The 22,444-nt window shown below is 44.6% G+C and overlaps 1 protein-coding gene across 4 annotated transcripts in view; it reads right to left on the reverse strand.

The window, feature by feature from the left end:
* The window catches only part of ANXA6 (annexin A6), a 184,382-nt gene that overhangs the window by 15,946 nt on the left and 145,992 nt on the right, over positions 1-22,444 (reverse strand). For 2 of the 4 annotated variants that reach the window (XM_078653620.1, XM_078653619.1), the window contains exons 19-24: positions 18,488-18,567; positions 17,918-17,971; positions 9,387-9,404; positions 8,960-9,056; positions 7,156-7,251; positions 130-188 (exon numbers count right to left, since the gene is read on the reverse strand). In XM_078653620.1, coding sequence (XP_078509746.1) covers positions 130-188; positions 7,156-7,251; positions 8,960-9,056; positions 9,387-9,404; positions 17,918-17,971; positions 18,488-18,567 — 404 coding nt within the window. The remainder of the gene's footprint in view (positions 1-129; positions 189-7,155; positions 7,252-8,959; positions 9,057-9,386; positions 9,405-17,917; positions 17,972-18,487; positions 18,568-22,444) is intronic. The other 2 variants (XM_078653622.1, XM_078653621.1) reach the window with 1 other exon arrangement.

Genomic DNA, 22,444 nt, shown 5'->3' on the forward strand with positions numbered 1-22,444 from the left:
CATCATTTGGGGTTAAAGGGCATGTGATATCATTTCTGCTACCCCAGGCATTTTAGTGAATTGACAGCCATAAGTCCATTATGCAACCTCTAAATGCATAAAAACTTTCTTTGCACTGTACTTCATTACCTTCATGGCCTTACGGAGCCTCTCAGCGAAGAACGCAGGCTTGTTCTGAACACTTTTGACTGTAGACAGAAAGAAACAGAAGATGTAGAGATTAGAAATTATAAAACTAAAAAAGACAGAATTTTTTGTATTATTCCAAACAAACCGACTGGCTCGATGTTCTCATTTTTAAGTGGACTGTAAACTATAAGGAAACAAGTAGCAAAATGACTGCTAGACTTCCTACTGGGCATCTGAACACAGTATATAATGTCTAGGTGATATCAAGTATCGATCACTGATCTGAGGCCAAGCGGCCTGTTGGGAAACAAGGAGACTCACAACAGCATGTCACTGAAAGAGGGGTATTGCTCAGACCAGAGTTGGTCACAAGCACAGTAAGGCCCATGCACTCTGGAAAAAGATTGGGACTATCACTGCTAGACCAGCCCTGGTACTGAACAGCATCAACAGTCACACTTCGGAGATGCTAACACATGAAAACGCCTTAAAGAAATTTTCCAGTTTATGAGATGTGATTAACCTAAGCACAGAAAGCATGTGTCTTGTCATCAGAGGTTGCTTGAGAGTATCGCATTGTCACAATCAATGCCTGTGTCTCCAGTAATGATGGCAGCGACATCGAACCTTTAACCAACGAGACTCCTTGTTCCTATCAGAGAGAAGTGAAGACAGAAAGCTGTTGTCGTTCTACTACTGTGTTTGTTGGGGACAGTGTGTCCGGTTCTTGATGCCTTCACACACCCCGAAGGATGTCATGCTTCATCATTGGGCTGTTGCTCCTCGTCGGGCCTGCGCTGCATTGCCCTACTGGTCCCCCGAAGGGTCACATTTTTGGAGATCTTTTAGATAAAGCCGTAAGGGTGCGTGGGGGTAAGTGGCAGTGGTGTCCTATCGTGAAGGTAAAAAATGACTGGAGGGGTGCTTAGATAATTTATTAAGGAAAAGAGTCTCTCTGTCATTAGTAGAAACCTATAAGGTGGTGCTTCTGTGAGGGATGTAATGACCCTCTGTAGTTAGGTTTTTGACACACCCCTGGTGGGTATGTTTCTTAGGTCGGCATGCTTCACGGAATCTAAGGGTCTCAGGAGGAGATTCCATGCTTCTTCAGGATCAGAAAGGCGTGTAGTGATAGATAGATCAAATGTGTGGCCTATAGTGATTAATCCAGTTCCGCTTAGAAGGATAAGGAAGTAGTATTCCAAAGTAAGCGGGAAGAACTCCCCATGAGAATCCGCTGTGGTTCCCTCAAGACAGTTCCTTGTGGGAAAAGCGGCCTGTACACCTACCCGACCTCACGCCTTCTCCGCATGGCATCCTTCAGGGTGCCTGAGAGCATCAAGAACTAAGACACACTGTGCCCAACAAACACAGTAGTAGAACGACAATAACTTTCTGTCTTTCCTTCTCTCTGATAGGAACAGTGACTCTCGTTGGTTAAAGAGTACTTCTCTGGAGCACGAGTCACTGGACCTTTATGTAGCTCCCTTTGTCCCCCTTCTTTTTGATTTAACGACATCTAACCTTCATCCTGACTTTGTAGCACCAAAATATTTGCAATTGACACTGTTTGAGTATCTCAAGCACAATCTAAATAAACTCTTGGATTAAATACTATACTTTGTGAGCTGTCTACCTGCCATGGTGGTTTTATTGTTTTGGATGTGTTTTAAATTTCCATAACTTGCATATTCCTGACATCAAGAGACTCAATGAAGAACACATTAAAGTGATTCGATTATATCATTAGGACAACCAGACTCTCCCTTCATTTAATTGTTTCTTCTCACTCGTTAATAAAAAAAATGTTAAGCTATTGTGAAGCCATCTCATTGCTTTTTGAACATTTATGCCCTCTTTCCATTTGGGAAAGGAATACTGCATCAGTATTCTCATACCAAATTACCAATCTGTATAGTACCAAGGAGTGGAGCACCATGGTTTTCAGAGTGGGATACGGTGCAGCACCTCGGAAATGGAGAATTACGATGGGAGTTGGTGTTACTACACCAGGGGCCAAATGTCCGACCCTTACAATTTGCAAGTCGCAAATTGTGTCATTTTGGGATTCGCAATTTGCGACTCACAAATTGAAATTTACAACAGTGTCTCAGACACTGGTTGCGATTCCTAATAGGGTCACAAATTGCCTACCTCATTGATATTCATGAGGAAGGTGCAATTTGCGACCCCATTGGGAATGGCTAGCACTCTCAGGGATGGTGGCCTGCTGGGATCAGCAGACCACCATGTTGGTGACTGCTTTTTAGGTCTCGGCTAGCGTAGGCTGCGCACATGCGCAGTCTCGCTCGCGAGATTTTATGTTTTCAGAGTAGTTTCACTAGCGAGGTTAAGCCCCGCCCCTCTTTTCCATTGGCTGGCGTCACTGTTCATGCTAAACAGTGACCAGCCATTGGAAAAGAGGTATTAGTGACGTACTCTTTTGAAGCCTTCCCACTTGGACTGGCTTCCTTGTCTTACGTGTGTGGTAAAAGGTTTGTTATATTCTTTATGGGGCGAAACAGATGGCCCCATAAAGAAGATAATAAACCTTTTACGCCAGCAGCAAGTCAGGCTGAGGCCGTCCAAGTGGGACGGCTCCTCCTGGGCTCAAACGTTGCTTCCCTCTCGTGCCCAGTGTTATCTCGCTACTTCGCAGGTCTCTCTGCCCTTTCCCCACGCTTTGGCTCCCAGGGGACAGTGGTTTCTTTACCAGTGGCATTATACACAGTTCGTTTTTATTGCCCTGTATTTCCCCCCGGTTTCAGTGGTAGCCGGTAGCCACGTGCTTCAAGATTACCTGCAGTGGCCCAGGGTAGGGGAAGAGCCCCTAGTGCACCTTAGCTGTGTTTCCCTTCCCGCTGGGCTCTTACCTCGCAGCTCCAGCACGGAGAACCAGGGGGTCTCCTTTGGCAGTATCCTGAACAGTCCCGGAGCTTACGCAGCTCCTCAGTCTTTTTGCCCTCACTCCCGGTCCAAGTTCTTGCAGCCGCTCGCTTCTAGGGTCGGATCGGTCTCTGGGGGTTCTTTCTTCAGTTGCCGTGGGTGGTGTGTACAGCTGAATGACTTTCCCCGCACCGTTAGGCCACGGGCTCCCTCTGAGGTTTGTTTCTTACTTATTTGTTCCTCCTCATTCCGGTTTACGGAGCCGCTCACTTTACGGTGCAGATCACTCAGCTGGTCGCTGGCGTTACGTGCTTATGAGCGCTGCTTCGCATAGTGTTTGCCTACCATTTTAGTCGTGAGTTCTCCGCAAATCTTCCGTCGTCCGTTTCCTCACTTTTCATGCCACACGTGCAGTTGTATGTGAGCCTACAAGCTCCTGGCGATATATGCTTTCCTTTGCCCCCGATATTCTTTCAGTAGATGTCATTTGGGACAGGATGTTGCTGTTTTTTGGCTCTATGCAACATGCAAGTACGGCGATCTTGTTTTGTTGGGGGGGGAGGCGGCAGGTGCCTTGAAGCTCAACAAGGCTGACAGCGCTGATATATATATGACTGGGCGATTTAGGCAAGCGAATACAATTGTTAAGTGTTAAACAACTTAAAATCACGGCGTTCGCACTAGAGTGCACTGTGTGATTCAGGAATGCTCTGCAAGATTATCACGGAAGGCACTGGATGTTTTGTCTAACTAGGGTTACGTAGATTTGTAGTCTGTGAACATTTGAATCCGTAGACATGGCACTTCCCTATAACGAATCTAAATTAATGACTGTTTAAACATCCATTGACAAAGTTAAGAGTTCGGACTGTTTTAAAGTCGGAACTCTGAAGATTTTAGCAAAAGTCACCTGCGCTCAAAGAACAGGTACAGCAAAGCCAGCAGTGGTGCAAGCTTCCCACTCTCCGAAAAGGTTTGGCAGAAGGAAGTGGAGTAAGCTTGTTTTACGTGCAGATAGGCCCAGCAGAGGTAGACCTAGTGCAAACATCAGATGCAACCACAACAGGCGAGCTGTTGGACGGACAACAGCACTACAAATGTACCTAATCCACAAAGCAAGCTTCCCTCATGGGGTAAGGAACTGTCTCCATGCAGGTCATGCAGACAGCAGAGACGCTGTCACCTGGCCCCAGTGGTGAAAGTTCTGTTTTTAACACTCACTCCCACCCCCCACCACCTTTCTTGTCCTCCACGAGGAGCTAATCTAGGAGTGATTCAGGTGAGCTGGGCGAGGTGCCGAGATGTTTGGATTCAGAGGCCAGTCACAATTCTGGAGTAGGCAGTCAGGGACTCATTTTCTCCACAAACAGAGTGGCTCCGAATTTCTTTCCCCCCCAGGGCACTATCCTGGCAAAGGCCGATCCTGACTAGGCAGGGCTGAAATAGGAGGGTCTGCTGGAGGCCAGTACAACTGCAGCTACGTTTGTCCGGAGGTAGAGTTTGGGGGGGGGCGGGGGCAATAAGGTTGATTGTGGGTAGGAGGAGTGAGGGGCTGAGGGCAGGGTTGAAGTGCATTGGCAGGGCTGTGTAATTGCCCCAGTGATGGAAAAGAAAGGACTGGCCAGGAATGAGGTCGGTTGTGAGTGAACGGAGGGGGTGAGATGGGGGCCTTGGGAGGGCTGGTGAGGAGTTCTGTTCAGCACCTGCCACTACTTATTGTTCCCGTCTTTAGAACAAGCATTAAAAATGCAATAGGTCTCGCCTTTCATCAAGTTAAAGCCATTGCTTTGCTATACAATACCATTAGCAAAGCAAATGACTTTAACTTAATCAAAGGCGAGACCTATTGCATTTTCAATGCTTGTAAAATAAAGCAGTGTATTTTTTAAGCAGCCTAATGAATACGGGATGCATTTGAAGAAAAAAAAATGAAAGTTTACCGTTTCATTTTTTAAGAGTAGGCAATGGTCCGTGGAACCACTGCCTGCTCTTAAAAGATATTTACAATGCCAGGCACAGAGGGAAAGGGGTGGTAAACTGAGAGTGTTTTGCGCCCCAAAGTGCAGCTGCAGAATAATCTTACATTGAAGTGGGGTCGCTATTAGGAAGGGACACTCTTGGCACGTCCCTTCTTAATAGCGAGATGCAAACCCTATTTTGCGAGTTGGCTATAGGTTACCAACTCGCAAAATAGGATTTGTAAATAGGGCAGACCTATTTTGGTGTCACAAACGGGCTGATTTCCCGTTTGCTACAGCAAAAAACAGTCGTACATCTGGCCGCAGATTCCTTTGGTAACTCCCCATTCTTAGGTGGTTTCCAATATCGGATGAGAGAGAAATTTCCCCTCTTTTTTTCTAATCCCAATTTGGCTGAATCGGGAAGAGCGGATCACTCACGCAAGACGTAAGCTAGTGACGTAGAGTAGAGTAGATGTGTGTCCAGATCTAGGTACAGTCATATCCCATGATGCACGGTAAACTGTTGATCGCCTTCGCCTGAGGAATATATTAATCGTCATCGTCCTATGTCTTTTTGAATAGCACTGTAATTAACTCAGGAGCTGTACTCACAAACTGCAGAGGTGGCACTAGAGGTCAGTAAATCAGAACACTAGGACTTTGATGAGTGCTCTGAAGTGATATTCTTAGTCTCGCACATTGAAACAGGAAAAGAGTGTCCTAGTTTGCAAGCATGCAGCGTGAGGAGCTTGCTCCCTGGATGTCTGTTTTTTAACTTGGGATATTTGTACCAGGTTTGGGCACTGAGAAAAGGCGGCTCACCAATGGATAGAGGGAAACTACACAAGAATCAATATGTGCTGTGAGCTAGAATAGGACACCTGATGGCTGACCCTGCTCTCATGCTTGGGGAGAATAAATAAAACATTAAAACATGTGTTATTCCTAGAGGGACTGGTTCACAAAAAAGAAGGCAGAAATCTTCATCAGCCCATTTACAACTTCGCATGGGCAGAGATTTACAACTTTTTGGAATTACAGGTAATGCCCAGAAACCTGATACAGTCTACGATTCCAAACTTACCTGTTGGAACCTTTTGTGAATTCCATTTTCTCATCTAGAAATAGACACACATATAATTTTTTTTATGAGAAAAATAAGTGATGCAAGTGGAAATGCCGGGCAACTTTTATTTCTCTCCGTGGGGAAATGTTTCTTTTTTCTCATGAAGATATTTCTTCTCCTACCTTCATACCATTTTTTTGGCCTTTTCCTTTCCCGTTGTGAAAATGGATGGGATATACTGTTACCCATTGTCGGAGGAAATATTCAACCTTTTGTAGAGTAGTCAGGGGTCAGGGACTAGGTTCTGATTACCCACAAATGTATAGGTTTATGCTTGTTCAGAAACTCCGAGGGCATTCCAGCCTAATAACATCCACTTCCTGCCTTCTCCCTGCGGGATCTTATAGATGTACATACACACACACAATCTAAAATCAATTTCTTAGTGCAAAAGCATAATTGGTGAGTTAGAAAAGTGGTTTTGTATCCCCAAAACATGCTTTTGGCACTAGTTGGGCTTCAATATATCAGTGCCATTAAATAGACGAATCATGTGGTGCAATTATGCCCAGTGTGCTTTTGTTGTTGACTGGTGAAATGATGACCACCTGGAATCGAAGGAAGCAGAGAGAGGCCTCAGCCACTCACAGCCTGGAGCGATGGGCAGCTGATCCCTGATATTGCAGAAAATGCCATAAGCTCCATGCATTGCACCCGCTGCAGGCTGGCCCAGCCTCAGTAGGTTCCATTAGCATCTGCTCAATCGGCCTTTCGCTGTCTCTCATCTGCTCCCATTTGCACCCTTCGCCATATGCTAGTGGCCCACACTCTACCCACTTCATTACCTTTAATGTGGTCAAATAATCTTTTCAAAGGGAAGACTATGTCTGAGACACTACTTCTTCTGAGGCTTTCAGGTAATTAACTGTTGTTTATAGTTCATCAGTCTTGATGTCTTAAAGTTATTTGATAAAATGCCTTTATTGCGCGAATGTTGCACTTTGCGAAGACCAATTAATCTCACATAAATTATCAATCAAAGAGTGCAGACGAGCGGATTGCACGATTCAAGGGTAATGCAGGGTTATAGGGTAAAACATGCGTAAAACTCACCAATGGCCACCAGCGCATCTTTAAAGTCTCCTTTCATCTCCTTCTTGATGGTGTGCTCTACATCGTGGTTGGTCAGTTTAATAAATTCCTGGAAGACTAGACGAAAGAGAAAAGAAGAAGAAAGAATCATCACAAGGAGAGGCCCATAATCTTCTCACCCTTACAAAAGAAGGATCAATAGCAAAGAAAAAAAAAGAAAGGTAAGTCTTTCATTTCTGATCTTCAGAAGGACTGTCCAGAAGTACAAATACTACGTATCTTGGACTGAGTCTTCCAACATCTGCAGGGTCAGCGATCCACCCAGATATTATGAACATAGGTTTGCAGTAGGCCTGGGTGAAACTTTAATTATGCCGGAGTAATCAGAGTGATTTGGGTAATTTTGCCTTACTCTTTAGTCACAAAATGACAGAAAATTATGCGATTATGCCCGTTTATGCTATTATGAGTAATTTGGCACGGAAATCCTACAGCAGAGGCACAGGAACAACAAACTTAGCAAGTGTGAATGGCTGCTGGCTGTTGCTGTTCATGTTCTGTGCATTTATTGTCTTACTACAAAATGCATCCTTGGGGCCATTTTGGGCACAAGTGTGAATTTTCTGTTATTTTGCCAAATTATGCTACAGCAAATTACGTGAGTTATACCCACCCCTAGTTTCCAGGCTTTTGGCTACAAACACATATTTCCCACTTACGGATCCTGAAGGTCTCACTTTACACTGGTGTGACAACTCATGGCTGCTTAAAGTTCAGTTGGAGTTTGAATTAGGCTACAAAGACCAAACAAACATGGCGAATATGGATAGCCTAGGAATATATTAAGTACATCCGATAACTTCAATGGTGCAATGCAATCTCCTACATATGAAGGCATATTTAACCCCTTCCATGCTCATGACGGAACAGTTCCGTCATGAGCGTCGGTTGAGCTGTGCTCATGACGGAACCGTTCCGTCATGGTTCCATAAGCCCAATGGAACGTTCAGCACAGCGCAGGAATCTGCGCCGCGCTGAAGCGGTTAATCAGTGGAAGAACTCAGTCAGCAGAAGACAGTTGGCCTCAGTCTCAAATCACAGGAAAGTGTACCAACATTAAGCCTGAGTCTTACTCATTGATGAGTCAACTTTTCAGAAACAGGGTTCGTGAGTTGAAGGAAGCTTCACCGTATACAATTTTTGCAGATAGTTTCCAAGTTATTATAGAGCCGATTAATTCACAAGGGTAGATAACTGCCCTCAGTGTTACATTATGTCGAGAATTTGCTACACCAACGCAACAGAAACCCATTGACTGCCTGTGACCCAACAGTAGCCCTCAAAGACCGATCATCGTGTGGAAGGCACAGTGTTTACAAATTTTGAGGCTTCCTGACCTGAGTTACCCTGGAAATAGGTCACCCAATATACCCTATGGAATCAACTGGAAAATAAATTACAAAACATTTATAGGATTTAGATGGAAACAATTATATTTGTAAACTGTTTTATGTACCATGTAGTTAGCGAATGTCTAAAAAGTGTTGCTCATAAGAATAAAGGTCTAATGGAACATTCGTCATCTTTATGAGATTTACCCTGGTATTTTAATGACTTTGCAATTGTTTGTTCATTATCAATTTTATCTGATCCTAAGGCACCTTGGTTGTAGAAGACAATTAGAAGGTACAAGTGTGCACAAAATGGGAACATATACCCTATAAGACTTGCAATCTAATATCTCACAAAGGCAAATGTACTGAGAAGGGCATCTCCATCTGTCTGGAGCTTGACAAAGGACACACCTTACTTCTCAAATGCTTACCTCTTCTGAGATGGGGGTAGCTCCGTGTGCAGAGAATGGACATAAACCGGGTTTCCATGGAACTGGAGTCGCTGTCTCCACCAGCATCTGAGATCTCCTGTCCTCACCAAAGGCAAGAAATGAAGGGACGGGGAAAGGTGATAATTGGGTAGGAAGGGGATGGTCAAGAAAGGTGGAAGGAAAGAAGGCCAGAAAAGAAGGGTGGGATCAAAAGTGGGACAGGAAGACAGAGAAACAAAATAACATGATGGGATGGGTTGAGGTATAAAGAGGGAGATGCAAAGTGAGAAGGAAAAGAACAGAGAAAGGGAATGAAAGAATTAGTGAAGAGGGGTCCAGGGATGCAAGAAAATACCAGGTTAATACTCACCACAGTAGACAACTATCTCAAAACCCCTAGATGGGACAAGTAAATGTAGACACTCACCAGGACATCAGCAATGACCTGACAGCAGGTAGAGAGAAGGAGAGAGAGAGGGAGGAGCTCATGAATGAGTGAACCTCAATGGGAGAAATGTAATTTTTCAGAATACAGAGAGAGTAACGGAGGCCACGAGGAAGCGCATGTGCAAGGGTGATTTACCCACACAAGCACGAACTCCACAGATTCATTGTATGACTATCCACCAAATCAAATTATGTAGGCAGTTAGGCAGGGTACTTGAGGGAGAAGAAAAAGAAGACAGTGAGAGACAGAAGGCAGAGAGAGGGGACACTTTACATAACCATAACCCAATTTGTGCAATTTTATTTGGGCTGCCCATTGCAAAATATGCATATTTTCGTATTTGCTCCGTGCAATTGTTGTCTTTACAATATTGCACTACAGTGAGCCAGTGATACCTCAGCCTGCCTAGGGTATTTAAGGCAGGGAAGAAAATGGTGAACTGTAAGTAAGGCCAGAAAGCAATACCATGGGGTTGTTTATCTTTATCTCTCTTTTCCTCTCTCCTCTGCATCACATGGTTTAAATATATTTCTCTTTTCTTTCCTTTGATTCCCTTTCCTCTGTCTCACTCGTTGTTACTCTCTCCTAGCTTTTGCGTCTCCCATATTTTTCTTGTTCACTCTATCTCATATCTGCCCTTCGTCCCCACCTTTAGTGCCCTTCGTTCTTTTCGTACTTGTGACCTCTCATTCTCTCTTTCATTATGTCTCTAAATCGGTTACTGCCTGGCCTCCTAGCAGAAGCTCACAAATCGGAAAATGCTCTGCCTGAGCAATACATTTACATGCAAAACCTATTCATACTAAAACGAGCTGGGTGGTATATACCAACAACTTGTTTTCAATGCCTCCCGTTCTCAGCATTTAAATCCAGAGCCATACCAGGGCAACAGATTCAGAGGAAATGCAATGTATTGCTTAGAGTTCATGAAAATGTGGATGGTGTCTCCTAATTTTTAGTTCACGTCTGTGTTTTTCTTTCCAGACCACTCCATTCCTTTCTCAAATGTTCTCCTTTAGCACAGAGTTGGTAATCAAGCTTGTGTTTTACTTCTCTCTCTGTTCATCCATTTCCCTTTGGGTCCAATAACTCAGCATATATATATCCATGTTTGTCTCTATCACTCTCTCAACACTCCCGGTTGCACTGGAGTAGTATACTGGAGGCTAGTGAGAGTGCTCTTCAGATGGCTGGCACATCTCTCTCACTTCCTTTCCCTCATGTGTCTGTTCTCCTCAGAGAACCATAAAGGAGAGTTCAGGAGCCTGTTGAGGTCTCCAACTAATGTTCCCAAAGCTAGGAGGCCTCACAGAACTTTTTATTTGCACACATGGAAGCAGGATCTGCAGATATTTAAGGTCTCAAGAGAGCATTAAAACTGAGAAAAATGGATTATGTGGATATATCTTTCACAGTCGTAAGGAAAAGGTGAGTGAAAAAGTGTTCAATGGGATGGTATGTTGATTTGTATAGGGCACTGATCACCTGTGAGGGTATCCAGGCACTTGGGCAGGTGTGTAGGTGTTTGGTCGCCTTGGTATTTTATTGAAGAGCAAAGTCTTCAGCTTCTTGCAGAACTCAAGAAGTGAGGAGGCCTGATGTGTTGAGGAAGGTCGTTTCATGTTTTGAGTACTGTGTAAGTCTGGGCGGTGAACTCCGCTCCACTTGCGGAGTTTGCCGAGTTTTCCACACTACGCATTACGTGGCGCTCGCGGAGTTCCAAAAAACTTCGCTTCGCTATGCGGAGCGGAGTTTTTCCCCTCCCCTCACTCGCATTTGTCAATTTCAAGTTGGCGAGCAAGGAAAATCCACCTCATGGCAAGATTTTTCCTTGTTTGTGATTGTCAACATCAATTTGGTGAGCGTAAGCGTGGAAAATCAACGTCCCAGTGAGATTTCTCTACACGGGCGGTCAGAGTTCTCATTCCGAGTGGTGGCGTATGCTCGCGACCGCGTTGAAAAACTGTCCGATCGTGTTGAGAAAGAAGCCGTTCGAGTAAAAATCTACTTGAGTGGCAGAAAGAAAGCAGCCCCCTCTTGTGCTGCGCATGGTGCAGTTCGCGATGATTGCTCAGTGCCGACAAACACCCGGCAGTGAAAATCACAGCGAGCGGCATTGATCTAACGCACTCCGCCGCTTGCGGAGCTCTGCGTAGCATGGCGAGTTTTTTTTCCACTTTGCGGAGTTCCACGTAGCAGAACTCCGCGAACTCCACCCAGGCTTAGTACTGTGTAGAAGAAAGAGCGACCTCCTGCTTTTCTTTTGCAGATGCGAGGAGTGTGTGTGAGTGAGGCAGATTAAAGGTGTCTAGTGGGCTGGTGAATGTGCATACACTTGTTTAGGTATTGTGGTCCTGTGTTGTATTTGTGTGTGAGGAGTTTGAATTGGCTGTACTTGTGAATGGGGAGTCAGTGAAGGTTCTTGAGGGAGAGTATGAGCGTTGAGGTGGCATTCTGGATTGACTGGTTCTCTGTAGGAGTTGTTTGGAGATTCCGGCATAGAGGGTGTTGCCATTGTTCAGCCTGGTAGTGATGAATGCTTGCGTGGTGGTCCATCTGGTCTTCTGTGGAAACCATTTGAAAATCGTTTGTGGAATGCGTAGAGTGTGAAAGCAGGAGGTGCTTACTGCGTTGGCTTGGGCATTCATGTTAAGCTTGTCATCTAGGATTATCCCTAAATTTCTTGTGTGGCCACTAGGTGTTGGTCTTAACCCCAATGGCCACCAGGTGGAATTCCATGAGGAGGTCTTGTTGTCAAAGTCCAGTACTTCCATCTTGTCGGAGGTGAGCTTCATGCAGTTGATTTGCATCCAGTCTGCTACCATGGTCATGCAGTTGTTGAAGTTGGTTCTGGTGTTGGTTGTCTTCTCCGTCAGGCAGAGGAAGAGTTGGGTGTCATTGGGGTAGGAGATGATGGCGGTGTCTTGTGATCAGATGATGTTGGTGAGAGGTGTCCTGTATATGTTGAAGAGGCTGGGGCTGAGGAACGATCCCCATGGGACTCCGCATGTCAGGTTCTTGGTCTCTAATGTGAAGGATGGTAGTCTAACTCTTTGGGTTACATTGCGGTGAGAAAGGAGCAGACCCATTTGAGTGTAAACCCTTGTATGGCAGTCTTGTGGAGTCTTCTGATGAGGGTGTTTTAGTAGACTGTGTTGAAGGCCATGGAGAGGTCGAGCAGGATGCGGGCAACTTTTTCTCCCCAGTCCAAGATGTTTTGAATGTCATTGGTGGCCGCAGTGAGTGCTGTTTCAATGCTGTGGTTCTTTCTGAATCCTGATTGAGTGTTGTCTAGAAGCTGGTGCAGCTCGAGGTGGGTTATGAGTTGCTTGTTGATGGCCTTCTCAATCACTTTGGCTGGATAGGGCAGCAGGGAGGTGGGTGGGCTTCTAGAGTGGGTGTTGGTTTCAGCAAGATTCCATTCATCTGGGAAGGTGGCATATGTGATAGAGGCGTTGATGATCTAGGTCAGGGCGGGCTGATTGGTGATTTTCCCAGGTTGTAGCTGTGGTGAAGGTAAGGGTCCGTCGGGGCCCCTGAGTTGAAAGGTCGCATGCTAGCCACTGAGTTGTTTCTGCTGAGGGTTGTCCATTCAGTCAGGTGGCCATCTTGGTTACTGGTGGGTAGGTCGGCGATGGGTCGGGTTGATGTTCGAAGTTGCTGTAGATGTCTGCAATTTTGCTGTGGAAGAAGTTAGATAGGATGTTGCAGAGCTATTGGGAGTTAGTGAGGGTGGCTGAGGGCGAACTAAAGTCCTTGATGATCAAGCAAATCTCCTTGCATATTTTGGTGCTTCCTTTGATGCAGCCCACTAGCATTCCTTTCTTGGTGTCTGTTATTTTCTGGGGATAGCATCTGAGTGCATCTGTAGGTGCAGAGGATCAAGGGGAGTTTCATTCTTATGTCGGGAACACCCACAAGTTGGACATCTACGGTCATTTTCAAACATTTCTTTTATAGGATTGCCCACCCTAATATACAACTAAAAAGGGGTTTTGTAAGTGTGTACGGAGAGTGGGAATCTTTCTAAAGGTCCACATATTTCCTTCTGCGTAGTGGGTGTGTGCATAGTTGCAAAGAGTTATACTCACAATCTATGATAATTAACAATAAATCGATTGTGAAGTTCTCTGCATGAAGATTTTCAAAAGTAAAGTAGCCCATTTGGGCCCATTTAAGTTTTGTAAGGAAAAATATCACCAACTTTAATTGAAATTTGTAAGGAAGATGATTTTAATGTTAACTTACAAGAAAACACCACATTTATTTTCAGTTCCAGGTAGCACTTATAAAAACGGGGGCCTAAATGTAGCAAAAGTGGGACCATCCCTGCACAAAGGAATATGGAACAACATTCCTGTATCAGTTAGGACTGCCCCAGTCCTGTTCCAATTTAAGAAAGAAGTGAACAACCACTGCCTTAAACACACTATCTCAGATTGAAGTAACAGATTCATGCTGCCACAACCTAACTACATATCCAATCACTTGTTGGCTACATCTTTGCCTTTGACCATGTACAGCAATCCACGGCCTTCTGTATAGGTTCACCCTACACAAATAAAACATACATACACATCCAAAGGTGGGCCAGCATTCTTGATCTACGTGAGACTTTTAAGTTCAGAAAAAATGCGGAATATTTTCATGTTCACATGCACAATTCCCATACATTAACGCAGTAGATTTTTCAACTGCTGATAATATGCAGCTGGCTGTGAAAAATCTAGGTTTTACGACATGACACGGAGGCTAACATTATGCAAATAGGGAAATGCCAGATGCAAATAGAATTTCAGGCATACGTCTGGAGATTTTTGTGAATCACAAAAAAGTTAGCAAATTTAAGAAAATCAGAGGTAAGCTCAGCATCTTGTAGATGTTCTCATTTTTTAAGAGAGGTTCAAATGTGTTTATCTGACATCACACCAAAAATAAAGAACTGAAAGAGTGTTTGTTTTATTTATAGCATGTTATCCTTGGATTCAACCCTTTGAGTAGATATTATCCGGAAAAAAACATATATTTGGGGTTTTAGACATACCACCAAATTCAAACACGACCTTACAAAGTACATTCGGAAGTCTGTTTGATCGACAGTATCTTAGCTGGCTTAACCAAATAAAACATTATTATAAAAAAACATAAAAATGTGGACTTGCTTAAATGTAGTGCTTAATACCAACATTTAGCCAATTTGTGAATATCCTCAGTGTTTGTTACAGTGTGAAAAAGTGGTTACCCAATGTCATTGAGGAAGGAGGTGAGAAGTGGACATGGTGTTTCCTAGTATCGCACTCACTATCTTGACACAACCCCACCCGGTCCCCAAGTCCCTTCATGTCTACGAAACTGAGCCATACTCGAAGGAGGAATCTTCCTTCATTGTTGCTGCTAAAACATGGATACCTTTCACACAGAAAACTGGGATAATTTAATTGACCACAGCAAATGTCTATAAAGTGTGAATATTTTAGGAATGTAACTTTATTTTCTGTGGATGAAAGAAAACCGAAAGTTTCAGTTTGGTTATTTACCGTTCCTCTTGGATTGATCACTCGTTCTGACTGGAGAAATAGTGGGACAGTGCGGGAGCTCTGTCTTGGCTGGAGGTCATGTCCCCAGTGGAATGATTGAATGTTCCACCACAGTCCTGGAGCAGGAAGGAGGGAATGGCTGCTCTCTGTATAGTTTCTAAAGACGTGTGGGCCTCCAGGCACAGTTGTCCTATTAGAATACCTAATTTGTCAAGAATAGTCTATTGTGGGTGCCCATGCATCCCTTGAGATCGGTTCAGCCTCCTCTCCACTTGTTTGATAAAATAGACAAATTGGGGTAAGGGATGCTTGCACCCCCTATTTAAACATTAAAATATCACGTCTACGTAGATCAAGAAGAACATGGGCACTTGTATATAGCAGTAATATATCATTAATATATACATTAAGGCAGAAGAGTTTCTTGTTGCATGCTTCTTTTCTTATTATACTTTTCAAAGTGTAACAGCCAATACGGGTTTCACCGCCTAAGGTGCACAGGCCTAGGGATTTTTCAAGGGCCCATAGACGGCTTCTTATTCCTGAATCAGAGTGTGATCAAAAATCAAGAAGTCGATTTGATACAGACAGCATTATGAGCCGCATACACAACAGGGGCTGTATTACGCTAGCTTTAATTGTCGCTGTGCGCCCGAGTATGTCTGTGTTTATGTGCATTTGCGTCTGTACGCTAATACAATATGTGCACAGACGCATACGCACATAAACACAGAGGGGCAGATTTACAAGCCCTGTACACCACATTTGCGCCGCCGTTGTGTCACTTTTATGACCCAGCGGCGGCGCAAAGCCAGCGTCATGCTGCCGGGTATTTACAACGTGACGCATCTAGGGAGATGCGTGTCGTTGTAAAGCCCTGCACCACATGTGGGCGTTCCGGAGCAGGGGGGGGCGTTCTGGCGCAGGAATGCCTCCTAAAAGTGGCTGAGTGAAATCTACAAGATTTCACTCAGTCACTTTCACGGCCATGCTGCATCAAAACCCTGCGCCTGCTTGAAGCAGGTGTAAGGATTGACGCAGTATGTTAGGCATAGGGGCACCCCGAGCCTTGCTGGAGTTGCGTCGCCCTTACGTCAGCAGATGGTTCACGCATCTGTCTATTCTTGCCCCATGGTACGCCGCATTGTAAATATGGCGCATCCATGGTGGCGCAAGAGGTGTCTGCCGTGATGCAAAATAACTGGCGCATCCCTGCTGATATGCAGGGATGCACCACTTAATGTAAATCAGCCCCAGAGTCCAAAGTCTGCTCCAACATTACGGCGGCATTACAGACTGATCCTCTGTAATGCCATCGGGCGCATACTCGGGCGCGCAGCGAAAATTAGCTCTGGCTCAATCATCTTTAATACGGCCCCAGATGCTCAGCCCCTCCCCCACCCCAGACAATTAGACCATTGCACACGTGACTTATTAACAGACTGGTATGACAGGGCACTATATATTCATGAAGTCTACAGAAAAAAGAACTCCTGGCCCTGCTTTTGATCACACTCTGATTACGGAATACAAAATCATCTAGGTGACTTGAAACAAATCCCAGACCTGTGTGCCGTAGGGGGAGAAACCATGTGTTGGCTGCTACTCTTTGAACAATGTACTACGAATAAAATAATACAACGCAACAAGCAACTCAACTGCTGCGATTTATTTATTAATGATATAGTACTGCCGTATACAATTGTCAGGGACCATGTTCTTTTTGATGTACATAGACGAGATAATATAATTCGAAATAAGAGCTGCAAAAGCATTCTTTTCCCCAACTTGACTATGTACTGTACTGGAGTGCTAGGTATAGTGAAATCTTAGACAATCCTTTCAATGGCTCATAACAGTATGTCTGTAGACACCTTGGTTAGATATGCTTTTTGTCAAGTTGAAAGGACGTTTGGATTTGGGTGCGGTAAGGGTGACTTTGGTGATGTCTAGTCTTTGGTCAAATCTGTAGAGCAAATTTTTCTGTGGTGAATGCAGATTTATTGGTGGGTGCATATTTTAGAATTCTTGTGCAAATGTCAGAAGCTACAAAAGAAAATTTGGATAGATCTTGAACGTCCATGTAAAAAGGGTGAAGAAGTATGTGAAAGAAAGTCAGAATAACTTGCTTTCTAAATATGCAAGAATGTTGAGATTAAAGAAGTGCAGCGATTGTCATTTCATGCACTTTGCTCATTTATTTTTCCATTACATTAAATAAGTGACATTTACACTCTTGTTCCTTTAAGAACATTTTCTTGAGCAATTTACTTTTCTGGCTACGTAAGTTTGAATACCTTCCAGCAGATTTTGACATACTTCTACAAAAATCTATACTATTTCTAGACATATCGTGCCTCAATGATTTTTGGAGGAAGTGTACATCTTATGGTAAAGACCTTGGATCAAAATTGGGAGTCTTAATTGGAGGAATGAAACTTCAGCCGGAAATGAGGGCTTTTCATAATTTTCTCACAACCAATGATCCATGAAGAGGGCAGAGGTTAGAGGTGCTTCTAATGGCAAAGCCAGTGCTGGCTTCCTTATTGGACATACCTTTTGTTGTCAGTAATGACTTCAGTGGGGCTGCCCAATGAAGGGCAGTTCCTTCTTCTGTATTATTATTGGTGGCCATTCTGTCAAGGGCTTCAGATAAAACCAGGGTGGCCCTGGAAGGAAATTGTTTAAATATTCCTAAAATGCTGGGAGACAACTCCCATGTCACGGGTGACATATCTTATTGGTGTTCTGCATATTGACTACTAGTTTTGGGGATGTCTGGCGCGGTGGTGGTGGAACCCCTGCCCCAACAATGGTTCAGTTTCTGAGCTGCCAAAGTATAAATGAACCCTTATATCCCAGGGTTGTGAGAATAGGGTTGGGTCCATATCTTACAATAAAGACCCAGGTGGTGATTTGCATGTCATGAATTAAAATGGCGAGGGGTGCATGCATTGCTTCTTTTCCACCTACCTTGGCATCCTCCAGTGCTTTGGCGCGGTCCTCATCACCCTCGTCCCGGTTACCCTGGAAGTGAAATGAATGTATAACTGGAGGAAAACATCCCAAACCAGTGAGAATGTAATGATTTCTTGGGACCATTCATTAACATTGAATGCATAAAATTAATAGGTACAAGCTGCTGTACACGCTCACGCCTGCCCAGATTATTTATTAATCTGGCAGAGTTGTGAGTGTTTGTGGGTATCTGGTAGTGTAGCAAGTGTGCGGCTGTGCAAGTGATTCTATGAGTTACAATCCTGTTTAAGTGTTCGGTGACGTTTGCTGACGTGAATGTGCAGGCTGTACAAGAATGTGTTCGACACTTATGTTTGTTCATTGTAATGGATGGAACTTTCTGTCTCACAATTTAATCTAAGTAAGCGCCCGTTGAGTGAGTGTGCTGTGTGTAAATGTTGCACCGTTGTGCAGACATAAGATATAGGCCCGTAAAGGCTGTCTTAGACTGTTTTCTGAGTGTGTTGGTGCAAGACGTGTAGCTGCATGTGAGAGGCCGTTCCATGTGTGTGACTGTCAACCTACCACAGCCAGGGAGATCAGGACCCTTCTGAAATGTCCTGAAGTGTCCGAGGTCAGGGAATCCTCCAATGACTTGTTGAAGGCTGAAGAGGAGAGAGAAGAGATTACAGTGAGGCTGAGCACACCAGTGGCAGTAGGGAAGGAAGAGTGGGACAGAAGGAGGAGAGAAGAGTTGAGTAAGGCAGAGCACAACGAAGATGATAAGATGCATAGGAAGATGACAGGAGGGGGCAAGGGGATATGGAGTGATGAGAGCATGTTCAGGATAAGGAGAAAAATAAGTGACAGAATTGGGGGAAAGGAAAGGGAAGCTAGAGTAAGGAAAGAACAAAGTGAGGCAATGAAAAAATATTGAAAAATGGAGTAAATGTTTAAAATCCTAAGAAAGTGGGTTCCATTTTCTGATGCGTGTCCTGTAAAAGAAATGGGCATATGGGATGGATGGAAGCCAGGAACTACTGCCATCAGAGTGAGAATTATAAGCCGGGGTTTATACCCTGTACCATCAGCCATCATACTTTTCAAGCTGTCTCTCCCTTGATTGGCTGTCTCTTTTCTAGAGGGTTACTGCCCCCTGTTTGTCTCAACCACCACTCCCCACCCTTGTGATGTGTTTTTTTCACTCCTGGCCAATGTGCTTCACTCCTGTTGCATCTGATCCACACTCCTTCAGAACCTCACTATTCACCTCCCCGTTGGACCTAGTGCAATTGGATACAGAAATGAGGTGAAGAGAGCATTATTGTGTACAAACAGAAGTTTTTGATGTTTTTGGTTCTTTCGCTTGCTTCTAGTAGTGACACCACCAAGTGAACACGCCTTTGTGAGGGTGAAGGCTTGCACACTTTTAACTTCCATACTTAATCTGCATAGTTCCTCTCTTTGCATCAGTCTTTCCACTAATTAAGGTGATCCTCTTCCTCCCTTCAGGCCCTGGTTGCTCTTAACAACATATCTACGACACACCGAATCACTGTTTGGAACGAATACCTACAACAGAGAGTTGTTATAGAATTGCAAAGCCATCTGAAAAGACAGTAAAATTTTACTGACTCCTAAAATGGCTTCACTATATTGCAGAACACATTTTTACAGTTGCAAACATCTATTCGGATAGTATGCAACTCTAATAATGTTTAATATTATGGCCCTAAGCACTCATCAGGTAAAAGATGGTGTTGAACTTGTGGCAGGGCAGAGCCGTGCCTCGATGCCACGAAGTAGTCTTGTTACAGATGCAGAGCAGTGTGGAGTGGCAGAGATTTGTCACTTCGCGGAGTTCCACGTGGCAGAGCTCCGCGAACTCCGCCCACCTATAGCGCTAAGACCACATAACATGACAACATAACATAGAACACAATACAATATAACTTCAGTATTTGCATAGTGTACATTCACCTCGTGGGGCATACTAGGATGAATAACAGCTGTTTATTGTTACCTGAAAGGACTTTATATAATTCTGATTCCTGCTCAACCTCCCGCTTCCATAGGGATTAAAACTTCGAAATGTGCGACCAGTATGGCAATCCCTCTGCGTATACTATTTTTCTAAGGTAAATTTCAGCAGGTGAAGACAGCCTAATTTGTACTGGGAGAAAACGCCCTGTAAACAGTGACAAATTCGGTAATAAATGCGGCAAACGTCGACTTCTTTATATTGTTCCACATTTTACGAGTATGTACCCCACGCTGAGGTGTCATTGTTTATAGGGCGGCGTACATGACACACCACCACCACGTGGCCCATTCATAAATGGGGCTAACATTGCTGTTCCCTCCACTTCAGCCCTTCCTGCGATGTGGCCTTTTTCAAAGCTTTGCAATAGTATAGCTGTACCGTGGCCAGTCCAATTATCACAATTAACAACATTCATCCAAAATAAAGCAGACTTTGACGATTTTGATGGAAAGGAGTAATTTAATTTGGCCAGGGCTTCTGCTTCATATATCAGATGCTTCAAGTCTGCCATCTAGTGGTTGCAAACTCTTTTACAGCGGTGTCTGTGTGATGGAGCGGTGCACAGAAGTTGCTGACACAGGTGCAGAGTATATTTTTTGGGTGACAGGGTTATGGCCGAATCACACTTCTCCACAGAAGCGCTCTCCAGTATCCAAGATTCCTCCTCGGACCCTGACATCAAGTCTATCCCCTGAACCTGGTGTCACTAAAATCAAATACCAAGTAAACTTTCGTTTAGACTGTGCAAAGAAATTCTGTTGCTACGGACTAAAAGTTGGGAGAGTGGGCCCCGTCTGTATTCCTAGAGAATCTCGAGAAGATCCGATAATAAGATTCACAAACATCTGTGCAGTCCTACCAGGACCCCACTGGGGGAATCAAAGGCACAACTTCCATTTTGAAGAATGCTGGAGTTGGGATGCGTGAGCCTCCAGTGTCATGCACCATGGGGGAAATCCCGCGGTAGGTTAGGAATCATGTGCTAGGCAGGAAGTTCACACGGTTGATGATGAAATTACAAACACAAATAGCAGTTGTAAAGCGCGACACTGTCACTCTTAAGGGTATCTGGACACTGTGTCTCTGTCGAAGAGCCAGGTCTTGAGTCTCTTTCTGAAGTCTGCCAGCGAGGGGGCTGTGCAGAGCTGGAAGGTAAGGTCGTTCCAGGTCTTGGCAGCGATGTAGGAAAAGGAGCGGCGACTGTTGCGATGGATGCAGGGGGTGTGTGCGAGGGCGAGTGAAGAGGAGCACAGATGTCTAGCGGGTTGGTGGAAGTTCAGTAAGGCTGGCTGCAGCTTTCTGTATGGTCTGGAATGTTCTGAGGAGCTGGGTGGAGATGCCAGTGTAGAGGGTGTTGCCATAGTCGAGGCGGGTGGTGATGAGGGCCTGTGTGACGGTTATCCTGGTGTTGGCTGTGATTCATCTGAAGATTCTGCGTCGCATGCGAAGTGTGTGGAAGGAGGAGGAAGCAACTGCGTTAACCAGCCGCTTCATGGTCAGTTGGCTGTTGGGGATGATGCTGAGGTTGTGTGCGTGGTCATGTGGAGTGGGTATGGTTCAGAGTTCTGCAATCCATCAGCTGTTGTCCCATGTGAGTTGTTCTTCCCAAAGTTCAGTAGTTCAGTTTTGTCGGAGTTGAATTGGAGGCAGTTGTCTCTCGTCCATTTGGCTATGTTGGTCGTGGTGTCGCATGGCATGGCATTAGACAAAAGAAGCCATTTCTGAGGAGCGTACTCATGAACTGCTGCAGTAGGGTCTGGCCCCCTACCAGGAGCATGATGTCTCTGCAGCAGAAAATCAAGTATTGATCTATGAGAAAGGTAGCCTCTCTCAGCTGTTTTCAGGGCTCAATGGGCATAGGATTGCTTAATAAGGCCAACCAGACCTAAAAGCCCTCAATTGCCCTTCCTAGTGCTTTCCCTGTGTCTGGTATTACCAAACCAGTCGGGCCGAATAGCCTCAGGGATGATGCTTTAACCCTATGATCACATGCAGCAAAAGCAATTCATTTTAGTTGGGCCATCATTCACGAAGTCATGGACTGCACTCTGAGTTGACAATTGGAATCACATACTATGCGAGGGGAAACACTTTCATGTGGTGAATGACACAATGAATGGGTAAAATCATAAGAAAGATTGGGGAATAAATTGTTAGACTGAGTAAAATCCCATGCTAATTTACAAAATTGTGTGGAAGACAGTGTTAAATTACATGCTAGGCTAGGAAATCTTGAACTGGGTTAGTGAGTTGCAGCCTAGACTGTAAGGAAGGCGAAGGGACCAAGCTTTCTACCCATTCTTTTCCCATTATATTCTGCACCGAACTGCAAAACTCAGCAGTCTATTAGTAAAGGTGATAACCTGTCTCAGAGTCACATTGCAAGCGAAGTCCCCACAGACAGTCCTAGTCTCCCTCCACTTTATATTGTGAAACTGAGCCACATAGTCCAACTCCTCACTCTGCCATACATTCTCAATCAGGTCTTTCAAAACTCA

This window comes from Lissotriton helveticus, chromosome 7, assembly GCF_964261635.1.
Source record: "Lissotriton helveticus chromosome 7, aLisHel1.1, whole genome shotgun sequence".
Lineage (NCBI taxonomy): Eukaryota > Metazoa > Chordata > Amphibia > Caudata > Salamandridae > Lissotriton > Lissotriton helveticus.